At 45.0% G+C, this 21,885-nt stretch overlaps 1 protein-coding gene across 2 annotated transcripts; it reads right to left on the reverse strand.

The window, feature by feature from the left end:
* Positions 1–15,224: 15,224 nt before the first annotated feature.
* On the reverse strand, positions 15,225–20,241 carry LOC100192109 (uncharacterized). 2 transcript variants are annotated; one of them, NM_001360697.1, is made up of 11 exons: positions 19,413–19,931; positions 19,126–19,193; positions 18,989–19,017; positions 18,682–18,878; positions 18,213–18,563; positions 17,970–18,086; positions 17,773–17,826; positions 17,538–17,654; positions 17,368–17,458; positions 17,199–17,263; positions 15,225–15,515 (listed from the first exon to the last, which is right to left on the reverse strand). In NM_001360697.1, the coding sequence occupies exons 1-10, from the start codon at positions 19,713–19,715 to the stop codon at positions 17,202–17,204; spliced, it is 1,389 nt and encodes a 462-aa protein (NP_001347626.1). In that variant the 5' UTR covers positions 19,716–19,931; the 3' UTR covers positions 15,225–15,515; positions 17,199–17,201. The 2 variants fall into 2 exon arrangements, with proteins under 2 accessions (NP_001347626.1, XP_020405027.1); XM_020549438.3 differs by lacking the exon at positions 17,970–18,086 and having other exon boundaries at positions 15,254–15,515; positions 19,413–20,241.
* Positions 20,242–21,885: the final 1,644 nt, after the last annotated feature.

The raw sequence follows: 21,885 nt of genomic DNA on the forward strand, positions 1-21,885 counted from the left end.
CATTTCATTTAAGACTTTTGATGCATCCTATGTTTTGACTAACAAATCCGGCAAGGTCGTTGCCAAGTTTGTTGGGGGCAAACACAAGGGTTCAAAGACTTGTGTTTGGGTACCCAAAGTTCTTGTTTCTAATGCCAAAGGACCCAAAACAGTTTGGGTACCTAAAGTCAAGAACTAAATTTGTTTTGTAGGTTTATGCATCCGGGGGCTCAAGTTGGATACTCGACAGCGGGTGCACAAACCACATGACAGGGGAGAAAAGGATGTTCTCCTCATATGAGAAAAACCAAGATCCCCAACGAGCGATCACATTCGGGGATGGAAATCAAGGTTTGGTCAAAGGTTTGGGTAAAATTGCTATATCTCCTGACCATTCCATTTCAAATGTTTTTCTTGTTGATTCATTAGATTACAATTTGCTTTCCGTATCCCAATTGTGTCAAATGGGCTACAACTGTCTATTTACTGATGTAGGTGTGACTGTCTTTAGAAGAAGTGATGATTCAATAGCATTTAAGGGAGTGTTAGAGGGTCAGCTATACTTGGTAGATTTTGATAAAGCTGAACTCGACACTTGCTTAGTTGCTAAGACTAACTTGGGTTGGCTCTGGCACCGCCGACTAGCCCATGTTGGAATGAAGAATCTTCATAAGCTTCTAAAGGGAGAACACATTTTGGGACTAACCAATGTTCATTTTGAGAAAGACAGGATTTGTAGCGCATGCCAAGCCGGGAAGCAAGTTGGCACCCATCATCCACACAAGAACATTATGACAAGTGACAGGCCACTGGAGCTCCTACACATGGATCTATTCGGCCCGATCGCTTACATAAGCATCGGCGGGAGTAAGTACTGTCTAGTTATTGTGGATGATTATTCTCGCTTCACTTGGGTATTCTTTTTGCAGGACAAATCTCAAACCCAAGAGACCTTAAAGGGATTCTTGAGACGGGCTCAAAATGAGTTCGGCTTAAGGATCAAGAAAATTAGAAGCGACAATGGGACGGAGTTCAAGAACTCTCAAATTGAAGGCTTTCTTGAGGAGGAGGGCATCAAGCATGAGTTTTCTTCTCCCTACACTCCACAACAAAAAGGTGTAGTGGAGAGGAAGAATCGAACTCTATTGGACATGGCAAGAACCATGCTTGATGAGTACAAGACACCGGATCGATTTTGGGCCGAGGCGGTCAACACCGCCTGCTACGCCATCAACCGGTTATATCTTCACCGAATCCTCAAGAAGACATCTTATGAACTCCTAACCGGTAAAAAGCCCAATGTTTCATATTTTAGAGTTTTTGGTAGCAAATGCTTTATTCTTGTTAAAAGAGGTAGAAAGTCTAAATTTGCTCCTAAAACTGTAGAAGGCTTTTTACTAGGATATGACTCAAACACAAGGGCATATAGAGTCTTTAACAAGTCCTCAGGACTTGTTGAAGTTTCTTGTGACGTTGTGTTTGATGAGACTAACGGCTCTCAAGTAGAGCAAGTTGATCTTGATGAGATAGGTGAAGAACAGGCTCCATGCATAACGCTAAGGAACATGTCCATTGGGGATGTGTGCCCTAAGGAATCCGAAGAGCCTCCACATGCACAAGATCAACCATCCTCCTCCACGCAAGCATCTCCACCAACTCAAATTGAGGATGAGGCTCAAGGTGTTGAACAAGAAGATCAAGAAGATGAGCCACCTCAAAATGACGGCAACGATCAAGGGGGAGATGCAAATGATCAAGAAAAGGAGGATGAGCAAGAACCAAGGCCGCCACACCCAAGAGTCCACCAAGCAATCCAACGAGATCACCCCGTCGACACCATCCTCGGCGACATTCATAAGGGGGTAACTACTCGATCTCGGGTTGCACATTTTTGTGAACATTACTCCTTTGTTTCCTCTATTGAGCCACACAGGGTAGAGGAAGCACTCCAAGATGCGGATTGGGTGATGGCGATGCAAGAGGAGCTCAACAACTTCACGAGGAACGAGGTATGGCATTTAGTTCCACGTCCTAACCAAAATGTTGTAGGAACCAAGTGGGTCTTCCGCAACAAGCAAGACGAGCATGGTGTGGTGACAAGGAACAAAGCTCAACTTGTGGCCAAGGGGTACTCACAAGTCGAAGGTTTGGATTTTGGTGAAACCTATGCACCCGTAGCTAGGCTTGAATCTATTCGCATATTATTGGCCTATGCTACTTACCATGGCTTTAAGCTTTATCAAATGGACGTGAAAAGTGCCTTCCTCAATGGACCAATCAAGGAGGAGGTCTATGTTGAGCAACCTCCCGGCTTTGAAGACAGTGAGTATCCTAATCATGTTTATAGGCTCTCTAAGGCGCTTTATGGGCTCAAGCAAGCCCCAAGAGCATGGTATGAATGCCTTAGAGATTTCCTCATTGCAAATGGCTTCAAAGTCGGCAAAGCCGATCCTACACTCTTTACTAAAACTCTTGAAGATGACTTGTTTGTATGCCAAATTTATGTTGATGATATTATATTTGGGTCTACTAACAAGTCTACATGTGAAGAGTTTAGTAGGATCATGACACAGAAATTCGAGATGTCTATGATGGGGGAGTTGAAGTACTTCTTAGGTTTTCAAGTGAAGCAACTCCAAGAGGGCACCTTCATCAGCCAAACGAAGTACACTCAAGACATCCTAAGCAAGTTTGGGATGAAGGATGCCAAGCCCATCAAGACTCCCATGGGAACAAATGGGCATCTCGACCTCGACACGGGAGGTAAGTCCGTGGATCAAAAGGTATACCGGTCGATGATTGGTTCATTGCTTTATTTATGTGCATCTCGACCGGACATTATGCTTTCCGTATGCATGTGTGCAAGATTCCAAGCCGACCCTAAGGAATCACACCTTACGGCCGTAAAACGAATCTTGAGATATTTGGCTTACACTCCTAAGTTTGGGCTTTGGTACCCTCGGGGATCCACATTTGATTTAATTGGTTATTCAGATGCCGATTGGGCGGGGTGTAAGATTAATAGGAAGAGCACATCGGGGACTTGCCAGTTCTTGGGAAGATCCTTGGTGTCTTGGGCTTCAAAGAAGCAAAATTCGGTCGCTCTTTCTACCGCCGAAGCCGAGTATATTGCCGCAGGCCACTGTTGCGCACAATTGCTTTGGATGAGGCAAACCCTGCGGGACTACGGTTACAAATTAACCAAAGTCCCTTTGCTATGTGATAATGAGAGTGCAATCAAAATGGCCGACAATCCCGTCGAGCACAGCCGCACTAAACACATAGCCATTCGGTATCATTTTCTTCGGGATCACCAACAAAAGGGGGATATCGAGATTTCATACATTAACACTAAAGATCAATTAGCCGATATCTTTACCAAGCCACTTGATGAACAATCTTTTACCAGACTTAGGCATGAGCTCAATATTCTTGATTCCAGGAACTTCTTTTGCTAAATTTGCACACATAGCTCATAAATATACCTGTGATCATGTCTCTTTTATATATGCTATGACTAATGTGTTTTCAAGTGTATTTCAAACCAAGTCATAGGTATATTGAAAGGGAATTGGAGTCTTCGGCGAAGACAAAGGCTTCCACTCCACTCTACTACTCATCCTTCGTCGTCGCTCCGGGCATCTCTCCAACTTTGGTATAATCCTCACTCCTATGTTTCATTTACCAAAGGGGAGAAACTAGTCATCAAAGGGCTCTAATGATTCCATTTTTGGCGATTCATGCCAAAGGGGGAGAAAATAATGAGCCCAAAGCAAAAGGACCGCACCACCACCCTAACTTTAAACATATGATTTTCAATTGGTTGAAAATTTCAAAATTTGTATCTCTTTGTGTTCTAAAAGGGAGCAAGTAGTATTTTCAAAACTTGATATCTTAAAACCCTCTTGAACACTAAGAGGAGAATTTATTAGAGGGGGAGTTTTGTTTAGTCAAAGGAAAAGCATTTGAAACAGGGGGAGAAAATTTCAAATCTTGAAAATGCTTTGCAACTCTTATTCATTTTCCTTTGACTATTTGCAAAAGAACCTTGAAAAGAATTTACAAAAGAATTTTGCAAAAACAAAACATGTGGTGCAAGCGTGGTCCAAAATATTATATAAGAAAGAAACAATCCATGCATATCTTGTAAGTATTAATATTGGCTCAAGCAACCTTTGCACTTACATTATGCAAACTAGTTCAATTATGCACTTTTGAATTTGCTTTGGTTTGTGTTGGCATCAATCACCAAAAAGGGGGAGATTGAAAGGGAATTAGGCTTATACCTAGTTCCTAAATAATTTTGGTGGTTGAATTGCCCAACACAAATCTTTGGACTAACTAGTTTGCCCAAGTGTATAGATTATACAGGTGTAAAAGGTTCACACTCAGCCAATAAAAAGACCAAGTTTTGGATTCAACAAGGAGCAAAGGGGCAACCGAAGGCACCCCTGGTCTGGCGCACCGGACTGTCCGGTGTGCCACCGGACATGTCCGGTGCACCAGGGGGACTCAGACTCAAACTCGCTACCTTCGGGAATTTTCAGAGGCGACTCGGCTAAAATTCACCGGACTATCCGGTGTACACCGGACAGTGTCCGGTGCTCCAAGGGAGGTCGTCCTCAGGAACTCGCCAGCCTCGGGTTTTCACTCCAGCCGCTCCGCTATAATTCACCGGACTGTCCGGTGTGCACCGGACTGTCCGGTGCATCTGCGGAGCAACGGCTACTTCAGGCGCCAACGGCTACCTGCAGCGCATTTATTGCGCGCCAGCGCGCGCAGAGGTCAGGCACGCCCATGCTGGCGCACCGGACAGTAAACAGTGCATGTCCGGTGCGCCACCGGACATCAAGCGGGGCCCAGAAGTCAGAGCTCCAACGGTCAGAATCCAACGGCAGTGATGACGTGGCAGGGGGCACCGGACTGTCCGGTGTGCCATCGACAGACAGCTTCCACCAACGGTCAAGTTTGGTGGTTGGGGCTATAAATACCCCAACCACCCCACCATTCATTGTATCCAAGTCTTCCACTTCTCAACCACTTACAAGAGCTAGGCATTCAATTCTAGACACACCCAAAGAGATCAAATCCTCTCCAATTCCATACAAAGCCTAAGTGACTAGTGAGAGTGATTTGCCGTGTTCATTTGAGCTCTTGCGCTTGGATCGCTTTCTTTCTTTCTTTCTCACTTGCTCTTGTGATCAACACTCAATTGTAATCAAGGCAAGAAGCACCAATTGTGTGGTGGCCCTTGCGGGGAAGTTTTGTTCCCGGCTTTGATTTGAGAAGAGAAAGCTCACTCGGTCCGTGGGATCGTTTGAGAGAGGGAAGGGTTGAAAGAGACCCGGCCTTTGTGGCCTCCTCAACGGGGAGTAGGTTTGAGAGAACCGAACCTCGGTAAAACAAATCCTCGTGTCTCACTTTATTATTCGCTTGAGATTTGTTTTGCGCCCTCTCTCGCGGACTCTATTATATTTCTAACGCTAACCCGACTTGTAGTTGTGTTTATTTTTGAGAATTTCAGTTTCGCCCTATTCACCCCCCTCTAGGCGACTATCATCTAGTCACTAATTTGTTTGGAGTGATTCCGGACTTGGGAGAGGATTTGATTTCTTTGTTTGTGTCTTGGAATGAAGTCTAGAGCTCTTGTATGAGGTTGGATGGCTGAAAACTTGGATGCATTGAAGTGTGGTGGTTGGGGGTATTTATAGCCCCAACCACCAAAATGGCCGTTGGGGAAGGCTGCTGTCGTATGACGCACCAAACACTGTCCGGTGCGCCAGCTACGTCACCCAACCGTTAGGGTTCGACCGTTGGAGCTTCTGACATGTGGGCCGCCGGACAGGTCCTGTTCACTGTCTGGTGCGCCATCTGACGCCTGCTCTGACTTCTGCGTGCGCAGGCGCGCACTGTAGCGTTTCACTGTTCCTTTGCAGACGACTGTTGGCGCTGTTTAGCCGTTACTCTGCTGGCACACCGGACAGTCCGGTGGTACATCGGACAGTCCGATAAATTATAGCGGAGTGGCTCCCAGAATTCCCGAAGCTAGCGAGTTGGAGAGAATCCACCCTGGTGCACCGGACACTGTCCGGTGGAGCACCGGACAGTCCGGTGCGCTAGACCAGGGCAACCTTCGGTTGTCTTTTGCTCTTTTTATTTGAACCCTTTCTTGGACTTTTTATTGGTTTGTGTTGAACCTTTGGCACCTGTAGAACTTATAATCTAGAGCAAACTAGTTAGTCCAATTATTTGTGTTGGGCAATTCAACCACCAAAATTATTTAGGAAAAGGTGTGAGCCTATTTCCCTTTCAATAGCCCCAACCACCAAAATGGCCGTTGGGGAAGGCTGCTGTCGTATGGCGCACTGGACAGTCCGGTACACCACCGGACACTGTCCGGTGCGCCAGCCACGTCACCCAACCGTTAGGGTTCGACCGTTGGAGCTTCTGACATGTGGGCCACCAGACAGTCCGGTGGTGCACCGGATAGGTCCTGCCACTGTCCGGTGCGCCATCTGACGCCTGCTCTGACTCTACGCGCGCAGTTGGCACTGTTCACTGTTCATTGTAGCCGTTGCAGACGACCGTTGGCGCGGGTAGTCGTTGCTCCGCTTGGCACACCGGACAGTCCGGTGCTACACCGGACAGTCCGGTGAATTATAGCGGAGTGGCTCCCAGAATTCCCGAAGGTGGCAAGTTCGGAGTTGATCTCCCTGGTGCACCGGACACTGTGCCAGTGGTGCACCGGACACTGTTCGGTGGCACACCGGACAGTCCAGTGCGCCAGACCAGGGCAGCCTTCGGTTGTCTTTTGCTCTTTTTATTTGAACCCTTTCTTGGACTTTTTATTGGTTTGTGTTGAACCTTTGGCACCTGTAAAACTTATAATCTAGAGCAAACTAGTTAGTCCAATAATTTGTGTTGGGCAATTCAACCATCAAAATCATTTAGGAAAAGGTGTGAGCCTATTTCCCTTTCACCACCGGACTCCGGTGAGGACTTCGTCGTGGTTTGAATACAGAGTCGTCGCATTAAGTATTGGGAGAAAGGGATGAAGGCCAATCTGTTGATCTGTCGATGAACGGATCGAATGAGAAGTCGTAGATACCTCTTCGCACTGTAGGATCTAGGCCATCGATCGTGTGTCGTGTGGTTGTGATCGTGCGCTATGTCATAAGAAGCATGATCTAATCGGGACCGCCAACGTGGATCCAACGGCCGGAATCGTCTGATACCCCTTCGACTCGGGCAAATTATAAAAGAGACCCTCGAGTTTATGAAAACCAACCAGCCATCCCTCCACTTTGAGGAAACCCTTGCATCCAGGTTCCTAGAATTTGCAAAATGACCCTCGAAGCATTATTTTTATGCAAAGTGAACCCTAAAACTTGTTTATTCCATAACTTGCTCATTTTAACTCTGATTTGACCCATTCAAGTTGCGTTGGCTTCGTGATAAAATCTACTACACACTGACAAGCCTTATTTTGTCATATCACATACTTTTATAATTAGATATTGTTTAATCTATGTTTAGTGGATTAAGCTTGCTAATCAAAGTTAATCTATCTATAATTATAATCTAACTAAAAATATGGTAACTAATCAAGTTATAGCCTGTACTAAAGTTGAATTAATTATTTACTTCTCACATGACCTATAACATAGAAGATATTATTATCATTGAAATACCTAAAACTTTAGAGAGCTATATCTTCTAGACCATAACTCTGATTTTTTGGTTTCGAACCTACGACCACGTAGCAGCGCGTAAAATATTCTTGCGTTGTTTGTTCTCTTCTTGGGTGTACTGTTATTTTTGTACTTCTTATCTATTTGTATGTATTGCTACAAGTAGCAGCGAGGTTACGAATCACCTAAAGACCAATTTGGTGAAGTACCTGGGATCTCAAGTCTAAGGAAAGTTGTGCCCTTGATCGCTCTTCTTTACCTAATAATGTTCATGTTAATCACTGTGACATGCTTAGGTTAATCTGATGAGACCTAATAGGTATCCTTAGTATTGTTTATCCCACACCTTGCAAACAAATGAACTATTAGGTAGATTTGCTATTGCTCTACCTGGTTTTGGGAAATTAATGTTATATATGATCATGTTCCATTATTATTATTGGTTTATTAATGTTCATGATAAAATCATTGTGTTAATTGGAACATGGAGAACCACCCGGGAAAACAGTGCTACTAAAAGGGTAGTATGGGACGCCCTTGGCTGACTAATTAGGAAAGCTAGTGGAAAACTACCTTACCCGATCATGCTTGAAAGTCGCCTAGATGGGGGGTGAATAGGCGGAATCTGAAATTTATAACTTTAAACACACACTACAAGCTGGGGTTAGCGTTAGAACGAATGTCAAGTCCGGGAGAGAGGGGAAACAAATCAACCAAGAAATAAGGCGGATTAACATGGTGATTTGTTTTACTGAGGTTCGGTTCTAAAGAATCTAGTCCCCGTTGAGGTGGTCACAAAGACCGGGTCTTTTTCAACCCTTTCCCTCTCTCAAACTATCACTTAGACCGAGTGAGCTTTCTTCTTACTCCTCACGGGTCACTTAGACCTCGCAAGGACCACCACACAATTGGTGTCCCTTGCCTTGCTTACAAAGCACTTGAGAGTAACAAATGAAAAGAAAAGAAAGCCAACCAAGCAAACAAGAGCAACAAGAAACACAAGTGATCCTCTCACAAGCCCTAATGCGCTAGAGTTGAATTTGGGACTTTGAGTGGATCGATCGCTTGATTTGTGTCTTGGAGTGAAGTCTATTGCTCTTGTATTGAATGCAATGTGTGGAATGCTTGGATGGTTGAAGTGGAGGTGATTGAGGGGTATTTATAGCCCTCAACCACCAAACAACCGTTGGGGTTGGGTTGCTGTCGATGGGCGCACCGGACAGTTCGGTGTGCCATCGGACACTGTCCGGTGCGCCAGCCACGTCACCCAACCGTTAGGGTTCGGGAGCTTCTGACCGTTGGAGGCTTTGTCCTCTAGTGTCACCGGACAGTCCGGTGCCGCACCAAATAGGCACTGTTCACTGTCTGGTGTGCCTCTGACGACTGCTCTGATTTCTGCGCGCACTGTAGCGTTTGCAGGGGTCCGTTGCAGTCGACCATTGCGCCGAAGAGTCGTTGCTCCGCTGGTGCACCGGACAGTCCGGTGTCACACCGGACAGTCCGGTGAATTATAGCAGAGCGCGCTCTAAGAAACCCGAGGGTGGCGAGTTTAGAACTGTACGGTCCTGGTGCACCGGATAGCCCGGTGCGCCAGACTAGGGCACTCTCGGTTTCTTTGCTCCTTTGTTTTTGAACCCTTTCTTCAATCTTTTATTGGTTTGTGTTGAACCTTTATGCACCTGTAGAATATATAATCTAGAGCAAACTAGTTAGTCCAATTATTTGTGTTGGGCATTCAACCACCAAAATTATTTATAGGAAAAGGTTAAAGCCTATTTCCCTTTCAATGTTGCGATGGCTTTTTGGACGAGGAATTCCTATATCGCCCTTCTCAGAAACAGTGGCAGGCTTCATAGTGCTACCCTGCCTCGTCTCCTCGGTAGAGATGTATGGGATTCATGATTCCGTAGCAAATGGGTAACACGACTTGTGGGTAAATATGTGCAACCTCTGTAAAATGTAAAACTGGTATATCAGTCGTGCTCACGGTCATGAGCAGCTCGGACCCTCACATGAGTAATTTATGGAACTAAACTTAATTTGTCATATGCATTGCATTGTTGATGTTATTATTAATTGTAATCTCTTATTTATTTGGGTTGGTATCTACTTATACTTAGTAACTACTAATAAAAATTTGACCAACTTTAAAAGCAATGTTCAGCTTTAACCATCTCCTTTGGTAAGCCTTACACTTCATATGAGCCCCCACCGTAAGTGAGCTCATGCACATTATTTCCCACAACTTGTTGAGCGATGAACGTATGTGATCTCACACTTGTTGTACTCACATCCCCCTAGGTCAAGAACATCTACCACAAGATGAGGAGCATTAAGGATGTCGCGATAAGTTCATGAGAGTTCTAGGTCAAGAACAAGTACCACAAGATGTTGATTTTAAGGTGGGTTTTCAAAACCCATGGGTGCAAAGAATTTTCGTGACCACGTCCAAGATTTCCTACATTTATCATCCAATAAGAACAATAAGAGGTACAAAGAATTTCGTTAAAATAACCATGAAAGTTCCCTTTGAGGGGAACATGGATTTGGATGTCACCTACAGGGAGGTGAATAGGCGATTAAAATCTTAAACCAAAACTAGAGTTTTCTTACTCTACTCGAAGTGCTGATCGTAGCGGATTGAAGATTGACTCGAGATCACAACGAAATTGTAGTTCCTGTCTTAAAAGATTGTGCACTTCACAAACATCTTATACCACTGATAAGTAGAGAGGTGCAAGTAGCAAAGCAAAACAAGAAACAAAACAGAGAGATGAGACACGCGGTTTCTACACTTGCTAGCTGCCTTGGTGTGCTAGTTAGAGGCATGGGAGGCTCCTTTATAAAGCCCCAAGCCTCAAATAGTCGTTGCCAATCAATTGGGGGAATTGATCTTCGCTGGGGGGCATCGGACCGGTCCGATGCACACCGGACCAGGTCTTGTAGCCCATACTTGAGATCTTGATTGCTGTTTTCCTTCCTGGGTGGTCACTAGACCAGTCCAGTGCACCACCAGTCCAAGCCATGTAAGCTAGTCGTTGAGCCAAAATAGTGCGCCTGTGAACTAGCTGTTGGCCGAGGCCCAGTGCACCACCAGACCAAGCATTATTCATGGTTTGGAGATTTTTAGTCAAAAATAACAAGACCGTATGGTTCCTGCAGGTAGTCCGGTCCACCTAGACAACAACTCTTCAAATGACCATGTCTCTAATTGAGCTGGACTTTGAGCCTTATGACTTACAGAATTTAACCACATGCATTACCTCAATAGTTGTAAGTCACGTCTATATCTCGTGGTCTTCAATGCAGCATGACTCTTCTTAGCTTGACCAACCTTGACTTCTTACAAGCCATCTTCTTCACCTCTGGCTTTAAGTACCTTTGTCTTCTTGACCTTCTCCCGTGCACTCAGTTCCTCGAAGTCCTTGCCTTTATCCTCAGTTCGATCAACTGTCTCTGGGTCATGTACATTGATTACCACTTAATCAATGTCCGTCCTTCGACTTTGTGATGTTCACAACCATAGTCAACTCAGTCTAATGAGCCTTCACATTTGTCTCCATGTGTTGAACTTTTTAGGCTTTTCACTTAGCACCTATTCAACACTTAACACCTTGGTCAAACCTTTAATTGTGTTGTCATCCAAAACATCAAAACCCACAAGGGACCTTTCAAACCATAAAACGAGTAATGAAATTACCTTGTATTGGTAGTTCGCATCCTATGATTTACTAGTTGCATCCACTGACTTATGGAAGAACATAACACCATTGCAAAATAACATGAAATTAATCACTGACATTTGGGTCGGTTCTATCCATGAGTCGCACATGATGGTAAGTCCATATGTTGGTCAACCAAGCTTGAACTTCATGAATTCATCCTGCAAACCTTTCTCATTGTCTAAGTATCAATTGTCAATTATGTAGCCTTTCAGATATCAGACCCCTTCACCTACATGTCGTGTAGAGTACGAATAAGAGAAATGTACGACATGGATTGACAATGATAAACTATGGATTCACACTCACCATGTTTTTGCGTCTCTTTGAATACATTGATGAAATATGGACTGTTAGCTTTATGTCCTAGAATCTCCTCCGCATGGAACCACTTAGCCCATTGCTTACCAACAAAATAGACCATATTCTTTCTCGCCTTAGAGAACATGCCCTTACCAATCATTGTCTGCACCATATGTGGCTTCTCTTTCCTAGAAGTTGTTCTCCCAAACATGGCACGGACACCCCCTTGGGAGGAGCCACCACCCGCCTCATACGTGCCACCTCTAGCACAAGCATGCATCCTAAGCTCCTCCTCTCTCAACGAAAACATTGCGGCATGCAACTTAGCATCATTGTCATCATAGAAACCATGAGGCAAACCCACCAGTGCCAACCTCCATGCCTCCTCCGCTACTCTTGCTTTCCTTTTATCATGGACCTTGTCAATCTCCTGCTGAAAGTAATCGACAACGTCCGACAAAATGTTGCGACAACCTTGCACATTCCCCCATGCGATGTAAGAGCATCTCCAAGAGACTAGTTAAATGACTCGTCAAACCAAATTTTGGCTACTCGACAGCAAAATAACTCTCTAATAGACTAGCTATCTGACTCGCCAAACTATCCGGCTCTCCAAATTGGCTCTCTCACTAGCCAAATTTGGCTAGCTACTTGACTAGCCAAACTAGATAGATAGTCTGTTGGAGTAAGATGTTATATATAGAGTGTAATCTTTATGAAAAGATAAAATAGATGGTCAAATAGAGAGCCAAAAATGAGGAGTCCCTTGGAGATGCTCTATGTTGCTTGAAACGTGTATCATCGCCCCCTTCCACAGTTTCTTGCAAGACTTGCATTGCCCTTAGCACATTCACTAGTTCAAATGTATAGGCTTAAGAGCACAATTGTAATTTTGCCAAAGTTCTACCCGCGACTATAAATAGAGGAACAATGTCATGCATTTGTTCACGTTTTTGGTCGGAGAAGAACAAATCGTTATGCCTACGAAGATGTATTCCCTTTACCTTCATCCTGTAATGTTACGAAGCTGAAGATATACATAGAATCTTTTGTTAAATAATGAAAAGGAGGAGAAAGTAATATCTTATAAGGTTAAATTATGTGTCTTACTTTTATACTACAAATGATTTATCCTGAATATTCTTTCCTTCACTCACTTTCTTCATCTTCATCCTTTAATCAACCTTCTTTCCGAGGAGAAAGAGCTAAAGGATGAAAATGAAGCTTGATCTAATTGTGTTGCCTTGTTTTTGAAACCTCAAAAGAATAAAAAAACAAGTGACCAACACATGCGCACAGCCCGAAGGGATCCACAGACCTAGGCAGAGCTAGATAGGTTGTTGTGGATCCTCAGAATCACTCTGACGCCGAGGATGGGAATCCTGATCGTTGCGGTACTCCTCCTCATCAGGTCTCCTGGAGGACAACAGAGGAGGAGGTGGTGGAGTAGTAGGGGTCGCCGGGTGGAGATTGACCGAAAGACATTAGATGAAAATCTTATATGTTAAACATTCTTCTCATGAATAGCAATCCTAGGCTCAATGATATATAAATCCATCTCCCTGTGTAACTTTTCAGGGTTAAAGCACCATGCTCGCACCAAAAAGGATGAAAAATCTCTCATGTGCACTGTATCATGATGTAATTCTGTTATCCAGCATGAGTCTCTTAGGATGTGCTCCACCGTAGAACGAAACCATGCATGCTCTAGGATGCCTCTAATCTCAATATACACTAATCTGGACAGAGTTGAAGATGAAACATGAGCAAACCTCGACCATCTCTTGGATAGCAAAGTGAAACAAAGCCCCCCACAGTGCTTTTTCGTCATTGAGAACCCTAGTTGCAGTGTCTTCATCATACAATATCAATAGGAAATCTTCAGGCATTGTCTGATGAATCATCATGTCCTCCAATTCGATATCAAACTGACGCACAACTTCTTCCACTACTTCTGAACCAAGGACCTTTGGTCGGGTTCCAGCCATAGTGACAAATAGATTCTTGGTTTTTAAGAAACTAGGAAACTAGTTTTAGAAACAAAGTAAAAATTAGCCTATTTGGAGGCCTTCTAGCTTTTAAAAACCACTTTCTAAGGAAGTGGATGCATCCAAACGGGGTCTATGTCACCTTAAGGTGTGTACAACCATATGCCCCCTGGATTGATTTTCCAAGTATAAAAGACAGAAACTCCATTATATAATGAAATGTCTTTAAAATTAATCACATCATAAATATAGTTAAGAGACAATACATATAGAGAGTCATGTAAAGTTGCACTCTTCACAAAATGTACATCTCTTGTATTTTTTTCATTTAACCCTTTAGAGATCCCTTTAACCCTTTTGAGATCCCTGAAAAGACTTCATGTCAAATGGGGTTGTATATGTGCTTATTATACTTGCTCTAATCATGGTATACTAATTATTCTAGGCACCGGGTTTGAATGCAACTTCGTGTTTGTATAGATTTCCTAAACCCATAAAATTAACCTAATCATCCCTCTAGGATAAAACCGGGACGGATACAGCCGTATACAGGGTCATCCCGTATCCTACCCTAATGTATTTCTCTCAGATACAATACTGACTATGGGTAGTTAAGATTCGGGACGGATACAGAACGAGACCGGGTAATAATCCGGACAGGTAAGAAACAGATAATGTATACTACTCAGGTAGGTACCGGATAGTTGTCGGGTAGTTCGTCGCGATGATATTAATTATCCAACCATCCAACAAACACATAAATTAAGCAATACATAATCATGTATATGATAGATCAAATGTAGGAAAGGAAACTGATAAAATTGACATCATGCAGTTCAAAGTTACTAATAACAAGGAGATTGTGGAACCAACACCATAATATTAAAAATTCATAAAATAATCTAGTTTCACTCAAATTACAAATAAGTTACAAAAACTAATAAACATTTTATACGAAGATAACTAAAATCTCCATATAAAAATGATAAAGTAAAGTACTGATTATGTCGAAACATGGATACTTACAGTGATTTCATATGTAACTCATACAAATAAGTGAAAGCGAAATGTAAGAAACGCGGACATCTTATAGATATTATGATCCAAACATTTTTTATGGTTATATATGAATATATGTTATGCCTATGTTGTTCCTCTGTAAAATTTCACGATTTTTTGAGGCTATTTATGTATTATTAACTTCTTGTCGTAGAAAATCTTCAAAATACAATTAAATCCATAAAATATTGTAGTATCGACCAAAAATTACAAATAAGTTATCAGACTATAAAAAGATAATCTTAAGTTCCTACATGAACTCCTAGAGTGATGGCCCGTATATTTTTTGAGGCTATATGCCTGTATATACTTTTTTGAGGCTATATGCCTATATATTCGTACTGTTATTTAGTACCTAAACTCCTAAAGTGAGGCCCCATTAGTGAGAGCCCTGGTCGACCCCGCCAGGGCCAGCGCTGGCCCTGGTATACCCGACATGTTTTCACCGTACACCCTAGTGAAACAAGCTGGGAATCCTCTTGTACAACCGCACAAGCCGGCAAGCCACAAATATATACAAATCCACCCTCTGCATATATCTTATTAAGCTGTATAATAAATGAAACAACACAGCATCATATACATAGACCGGATGCAAATTCGCTACCCTTATTGCAACAGCAGCTAGCCTTCATTTCTCCCATAGCACTGAGCCACCGGCTGAGATTTCACCGCTTCTGAAAGCATCAACCTTTGCACGGCATTGTTTCAGACTCACAACTGCGTTGCTGCCTTGGATGCTCATTTGTTCAGGCTCAGGCAGGACCCTTGAACTGCATGTTTATAGGTCATTAGATGAAATTACAGAGTTACAAGATTTCAATCCAAGTTGGTGGTTACAGATCATTAGAAAATAATGCTAAGCTTCACTTCAGTAGTCAAGAATTAAAGCCTTTGACTGAAAAAAAAAATAATGCTACCCACAAAAGTAAATTGCATGTGATTGGTGCATATTGCAAGTCACATATTTTGCTTTGCTAAAGAATAGTACTAAGACATGCATATATATTAATTTATGACACGATATATTATTTGGCTGCAACCTCAGTTGCAACCCACATCTATTTTCATGCCATTTGCTCAATATTTGGTACAGACATGCCATTTCAATCTATGGACTAATTTAACAAATTGACATAAATAATGACAGTGCAAGCCCAACAATTATTTCCACTTGAGGACTTGTTCGGTTAGCTCTCAATGCATGTGGATTGATTGAGATTGGATGAGTTTAAATCCCAAGAAGTTAAACGAACAAGGCCTGGGAGATCCAAATATTAGTTGATATTAATTAAACAACTGATATAGTGGTATATTTGTCTGTTCACAAGTTTTGAGCCATGTGTACAGTGGTCTGATAGACAAAGTAGATAGAACCACCATCTGGCGTTGTCAATTCACATCTCTGTCCCAAATTCATATACGTCCTACTGTGGTTATAGTATTGTTCATTTCCTGCATGTATTTATGATTAGCACCAGCGAAGTTTTTCTGACTGCTTACAGAGGAAAATAAAAGGGAAAAAAGAGCAACTAAGGTGCCGTTTCGAACGTAAATGTTAATGATAATGATTTACACTCGATTAGCAGCGGTAACAAGTTTGAATAGGACAATATCAGTTTCTAGTGTGGTATCTGATTACGGTTGGACTTAAACAAACATAGTTTAACGTAAACAGTTACCGTTTACATTACAAATATGTGAACCAAACAGCACCTAAAAGGTTAGAGCTACTGTTCCTTAAAAGAAAAGACAAATATTGGGCCACAACACATTAATGTAAAAGTTGGACATATATTTCATTGCTAAAAGTACAGATTAGGAGACACACACATACTTAAATCCATGATGAATATAGCATATTGGCTACACATCAAACACATAAGGTGCTTTCCGATAATTACAGAATAAATCTGACAGGACTGCAGAGATATAGAGCAGTCATCTGCTGGCCAGAACGTGAAATGGATATATATTGGAACGGTCAAACCTCACCATCCCTATCAGTTGAGTTTAAACGACTGGGCACATTTTTTATTTGATACAGGTAAGTTAGAAGCCGCTGACTGAAAAATAGTTCTTGCTGTGTCTGTGTGGGAGAACAAGCATTCGGCCCAGAGAGATGACAAATAAATCGAGACACATTTAAGTAAGTTCCATGCATGACATGTGACCGCCGCGGCAAAATTATATACTAGGACCTATATATACTTAACCTATGAATACGACACATGAGCTACTCATCAGATCAGATGATGAACACACCAGCTGTCCCAAGGTCAGGATGATTCTATAGCAACGGGGGCATGCATTTTGCATGATTAAGACAACAGGAGTTGCTTTCGTATCATCTCTGCCATCAGAGGTCGAAACCAAACACCTATTATCCTTTTTTAAACTACTACAACCTACTAGTGGATAGATGAACAAGGAAAAACAAGGTTCTGCAGGCTCACCCATCATGCAGCTTGTGCACTCAAAGTGCCAGTTGGCAGCGACAGCCCAGCGCCATTGTTGTTACCTATCATGGAAATGATGGACGAGAATGGCACAGGCCGGCAAAAATCAGAACAACCGAAGACAGAGTGTAAATCCCAGTCTGTTCTGTGAAAGGAGCCAACGTACTTGCAGGTTGCCTCGTAACAAAGAAGCATGCACCGATCACAATGTAGCACAGCAGCAGAAGGATCCCCTTGAGGTAGTGTGACGAACCATCCTGCAAAGGCCGCGAAGTGATTATTAGCTTGAATGTTCATCAGTGATGAGAATGGAGAGTATGTAGTGTGTGTGTGTACCTGGAGGGTGAATGCTGTCACTATTACTGAGACGAAGAGAGAGCCGGTCTCTATGAGCTTGAAGTCAAGATCCATTTGAATACCCGCGATCCAAGCTACAATGACACTCAGCGGCACCTGTCTCGTTTGGCGTATACAGGAAGCATAGTCGTACGATTATTCCAGCATGATTCGGTAGTTCAATAGTTTAAGCGAATGAAATCTGTACGCGTCAGTTTTAAATTGCAATACCCACCACAAACATGGAGATCTGGGTCGCCGACCCCAACGCTACTCCGAGGGTAATGTCCTGTGTCGTATCAGGATTCAGGAGCGAGTTAATTTAACAACTTCACATGCATGGTTGGGCTATGAACAGTACGTGAACATGTGAGACAGGAGGAATAATCCGGGTTGGCCTGGGTCTGGGTGTGTGAAGGCTAGGTACAGTACCAGCTTGTTCTTGAGAGCAAAAATGATTGCTCCGGCGTGCTCCGCGGCGTTCCCCACGATGGGTAGAAGTATGATGCTGATGAAGCTGACGGACAAACCCCAGGACTTGGAGGTAGGCTGGCACGGTCAAGGGTAGCTTAGCTAACTAACTAATTAATTAACAAGAACAGAGGGAACGAACGAATGATGATGTGGTAGAAGTAGAAAGATAAACTGCATGTACTGTACTGTATTGTACTGTACCTCGATGGTGCCGACCACGTACTCGGACAGGATGGCGATGAGCACGGTGTTGAAGGCGAGCCAGAAGAGTCCGCTGGCGAAGCCGATGACGGCCTGCTCGTCCTCTTCCGCCTCGCAGCCGTCGTCCACCTCCTGCGGCTCGAACAGCTGCGCGTGCGTCTTGAGCTGGAAGAAGAGGTAGGCGACGTAGGCGAGCAGCATGACGACGCTGCAGGCGCGGGAGAGGTCGAGCACCGTGGTGGCCGCGGCGACGGAGTGCTCGCCGGCGCCCACCGCGTAGCGCAGCATGAGCGGCAGCGACTGGCACAGCACGCCGAGGATGAGGAGGCCCGTGCTGACGTCCGCTTGGGTCTGCATATATATAATAATACGCACGCGCATGCATTATACACATTATTACTGATCGATGGCGCTCATGCAGTGTGGAGAAGAGGTTGACGACGCTCGTTCGTTGTTTGTACGCACGCACCCTGTCGTACGGCTGGTCGGAGCCGAGGTTGACGACGCCGCCGCAGAAGAGGGACGTGCCGAGCACGAGCAGCAGGTTGGAGAGGACGGAGCCGAGGAGGGAGCACTTGACGACCTCGATCTGGCCCTCCATGAGCGCGAAGAGCGCGATGATGAGCTCCGTGGCGTTGCCGCACGTCGCGTTGAGGAGGCCGCCCACTGCACACGCGCCATGCAGCAGAGCAGAACAGCAGCAGAAGCTAGCGTTAGGCTTGGAAAAAAGCCGGCCGTGTGGTAGGCTTGAAGAACTGACGACGCCCGTGACTTACCGGTGGGGCCGGTGTATATCGCGATCTGCCTGCACAGGAACGAACGACAAAGAGAACATAAAAACACTCATGATTGAAGAAGATAAGGCAAATTAATTAAAAAGGCTGAAAAGAGAGAGAGAGAGATAGGGGCTTACTCGGTGAGGAAGCTGACACGCTCGGCGAGGGGGATGAGGCCGAGTAGGCTGAGCGAAAACACCCACACCTGCCATGCCAGTGACAGTGAGTGAGCGAGGCAGTTCCAATTCAAATTTCGACCGGGTTTTAACACGAATGGATCGCATGTGGTCCGCAGGCTACAGAGAGACCCCACGGCGTGCAGGATAGGACGAATAAATGCGAGGAGCAAGGCGCCACATGCTGCTGGTCTGTTTTGATCCAGTGGATCGATGTGGCTGGAGTAAGGGATTGATTGATCGATTACCTGGCCGAAGTGCGCGCACTGGGCGGCGATGGCGAGCGGCACGGCGGGGAATAGCACGGCGAGCTTGGTGCCGAGGAACACCTCCTGCAGGTTGGCGAGGACGGGGCGGAGCGGCGCGAAGGGCACCCTGCGCAGCAGCGACGCGGCCGACTTGGACTTGGTGCGCAGCGCCGTCGTGGACATGCTGTGCGCCGTGCGCGCCGTCAGCGACCGCCCGTGGGGGCCCTGCCGCGCCGCGCGCAGCCCGCCGGCCTCCGACGCGTACTTCCTCATGCTCCGGGTCGACTCGGGCAGGCGATCCATCTCCTTCGCCGGCCGCCGGCCGCCGTCCGCACAGCGCAGAGTACACAACACTACCCCCTTGCGAGTCTGCTGCGGCTCTCTGTGGTGGAGGCGTGGGTGGAGTGGAGTCACTGGGCTGCCTGTGGGCGACCTATATACGTACAGCCCAGCCTGAGAGCGCGCTCGCTGTGTGGCAGTGGGCGAATGAATGAATTATTGTTGGAATTGATTGGAAACCATGGGTATCAAATTAACCAGGCTCTCATTTAATCATTGTGTTGTGCTTGATTGCCGATGGACGGGGGATCTATCTATCTGCTGGAGACTGGAGTAGCAGCAGCGATAGGAATATAGGAATTAAAGACCAATGCGCCTTGATGATTGGTCGGTTGATGATTAACTGATGAGAGGTTTGGCCGGTTTGCGAGAGATACGTACCGTACGTAGTAAACAAGAGGAGGAGAGGAATGAATTAATCATGCAAAAAGAAAATGCAAGAGAGACAGAGAGTCATCAGCGCCGCTCGCTGGAAGGAGTAATCAGTCATGGCCTGCTGGAGATGCGATGCGATGCGACGGGGGGGCGCGTCAGGGTCCAGCGAAGCTTCGCGGAAGCTTCGTCCGCTCCCCCTGGCCCCCTCCCACTCCACGTCCCCGCTGGCGTGCCGCCGCACGGAACGCGGGCCGGCCGTGCATGCAGCATGCGGCGCAGCCTCGTGCCGTTGCCGCTCTGGCTCTGGACGGACGCTGCCTGCTCTGACGCCGACGCCGAGAGGGATCGTTTCACGCTTCTTCACTGCTTCCACGAGTGCCTAGCGCTAGCGCCGTGTTACTCTTTGTGTGCGCGACGTGGCGGCGCATGTCCGAATCTTTGCTTACGACCGGCCATCATGCCACTCGATCGCAACCGAGATGTTTCGCCGTACGTGACCACTGCCGCCGTGCAATCGTCTTGGATTTGACGGGGAGAGGAGGAGCATGTACGTTTTGCCACTCGGGACTGCACAAGTGCCGCGATTGCGACGGCCACCCCCCCCCCCCCCCCCCCCTACCCGAATACGCGCACGGGACGCGGATACGGTCCACCATTCGTGAAGTCAGCAAATGATATACGAATACAATACTTTTTTAAAAAACTTCAACGATTGAACTGGGTTATAGTGTAGTGTGGAAGTTGAATAGGGAAAGGGCTGGAGACACCCTGTATATAATAATAGGTATCTTTTTAATTAGGGATACGGTAAAATATAATACAAAACATGGATATAGGGAGATCGGTTGGAATTAGTCTTACTTAAACATAGTCATAGTTGCAGGCTACAATGGTTTCAGTACGATCTCTCTTTGATACGCAAAACTATGTCCATATAAAGTTTGGATTGTGCTATCAAATTTCTAACCTTAAAAGGACGTTATAAAATATTTGATGCAACTTATAACGTAATGCATACGAAAAAGAAGACAGTGTCTACTATCGGTACCACGGAACTAACGTACCCCTTACTAATGTATTAAAACGCCGGTCCCACATGGTTATCTCTAATCGTGTGCTGAGGAACTGAGCAGCTCGAGGCCAACCCCGAACGGGAGATGTAGTCGCAACTCGCACACTCCAACGTGGCCAACCACTCCGATTCCATAACAGTGTCTATCCCTGCCTTATGGGTATGTCCGATGCTGCCACGTGTCCAGTGAGACGATATGTTCAGGGACTTCACCAATGAGTCTAGACTCTATGGGTGGGTCTGGGACCCTGTGTACAGAATCCGAACATCTGGACGCCCTGGAAGGCCTAAGGCCTCCACGTATACAAACTGGCCCCCGAGCAGGGATCCGGACCCCTGTAAATTAAAAAGCTTTAGCTAGTTCTTTATTATTTAACGAATAGTAATAAAGTTTATTTGAACATGTGTTTTACTTGTGAAACATGTTCCCTAAATATAATAAATTTTCTGATTCTTGAAGTTACATCTCCTAGAATAAATATGGTTGCTAATGTAGATTAATAAGGTTCCTATATCAATTTAGTTACACCGTTGTCGGTATCGGGTAGCAGAGGGGAGGAAGAAGTAGACGCGCCGTTTATCTATCTGTGAACAACTGAGATTAGACGAAGCATACCGCTTCGGCTAGGCGATTTGAGCGGCAGATCTCAAAATCGATGGCTCGGATGCGCCACGTGTTAAGGCTTT

This window comes from Zea mays, chromosome 3, assembly GCF_902167145.1.
Source record: "Zea mays cultivar B73 chromosome 3, Zm-B73-REFERENCE-NAM-5.0, whole genome shotgun sequence".
Taxonomy (NCBI): Eukaryota; Viridiplantae; Streptophyta; class Magnoliopsida; order Poales; family Poaceae; genus Zea; species Zea mays.

Excerpts from the sequence above, each read along its gene's own strand:
- LOC100192109 (NM_001360697.1), bottom strand. The coding sequence starts at position 19,715 with ATGGATCGCCTGCCCGAGTCGACCCGGAGCATGAGGAAGTACGCGTCG. Across the intron at positions 17,655-17,772 it reads CCCAGATCTCCATGTTTGTG|GTGCCGCTGAGTGTCATTGT; the intron begins GTGGGTATTGCA and ends CAAACGAGACAG. Across the intron at positions 17,459-17,537 it reads TGACAGCATTCACCCTCCAG|GATGGTTCGTCACACTACCT; the intron begins GTACACACACAC and ends CGGCCTTTGCAG.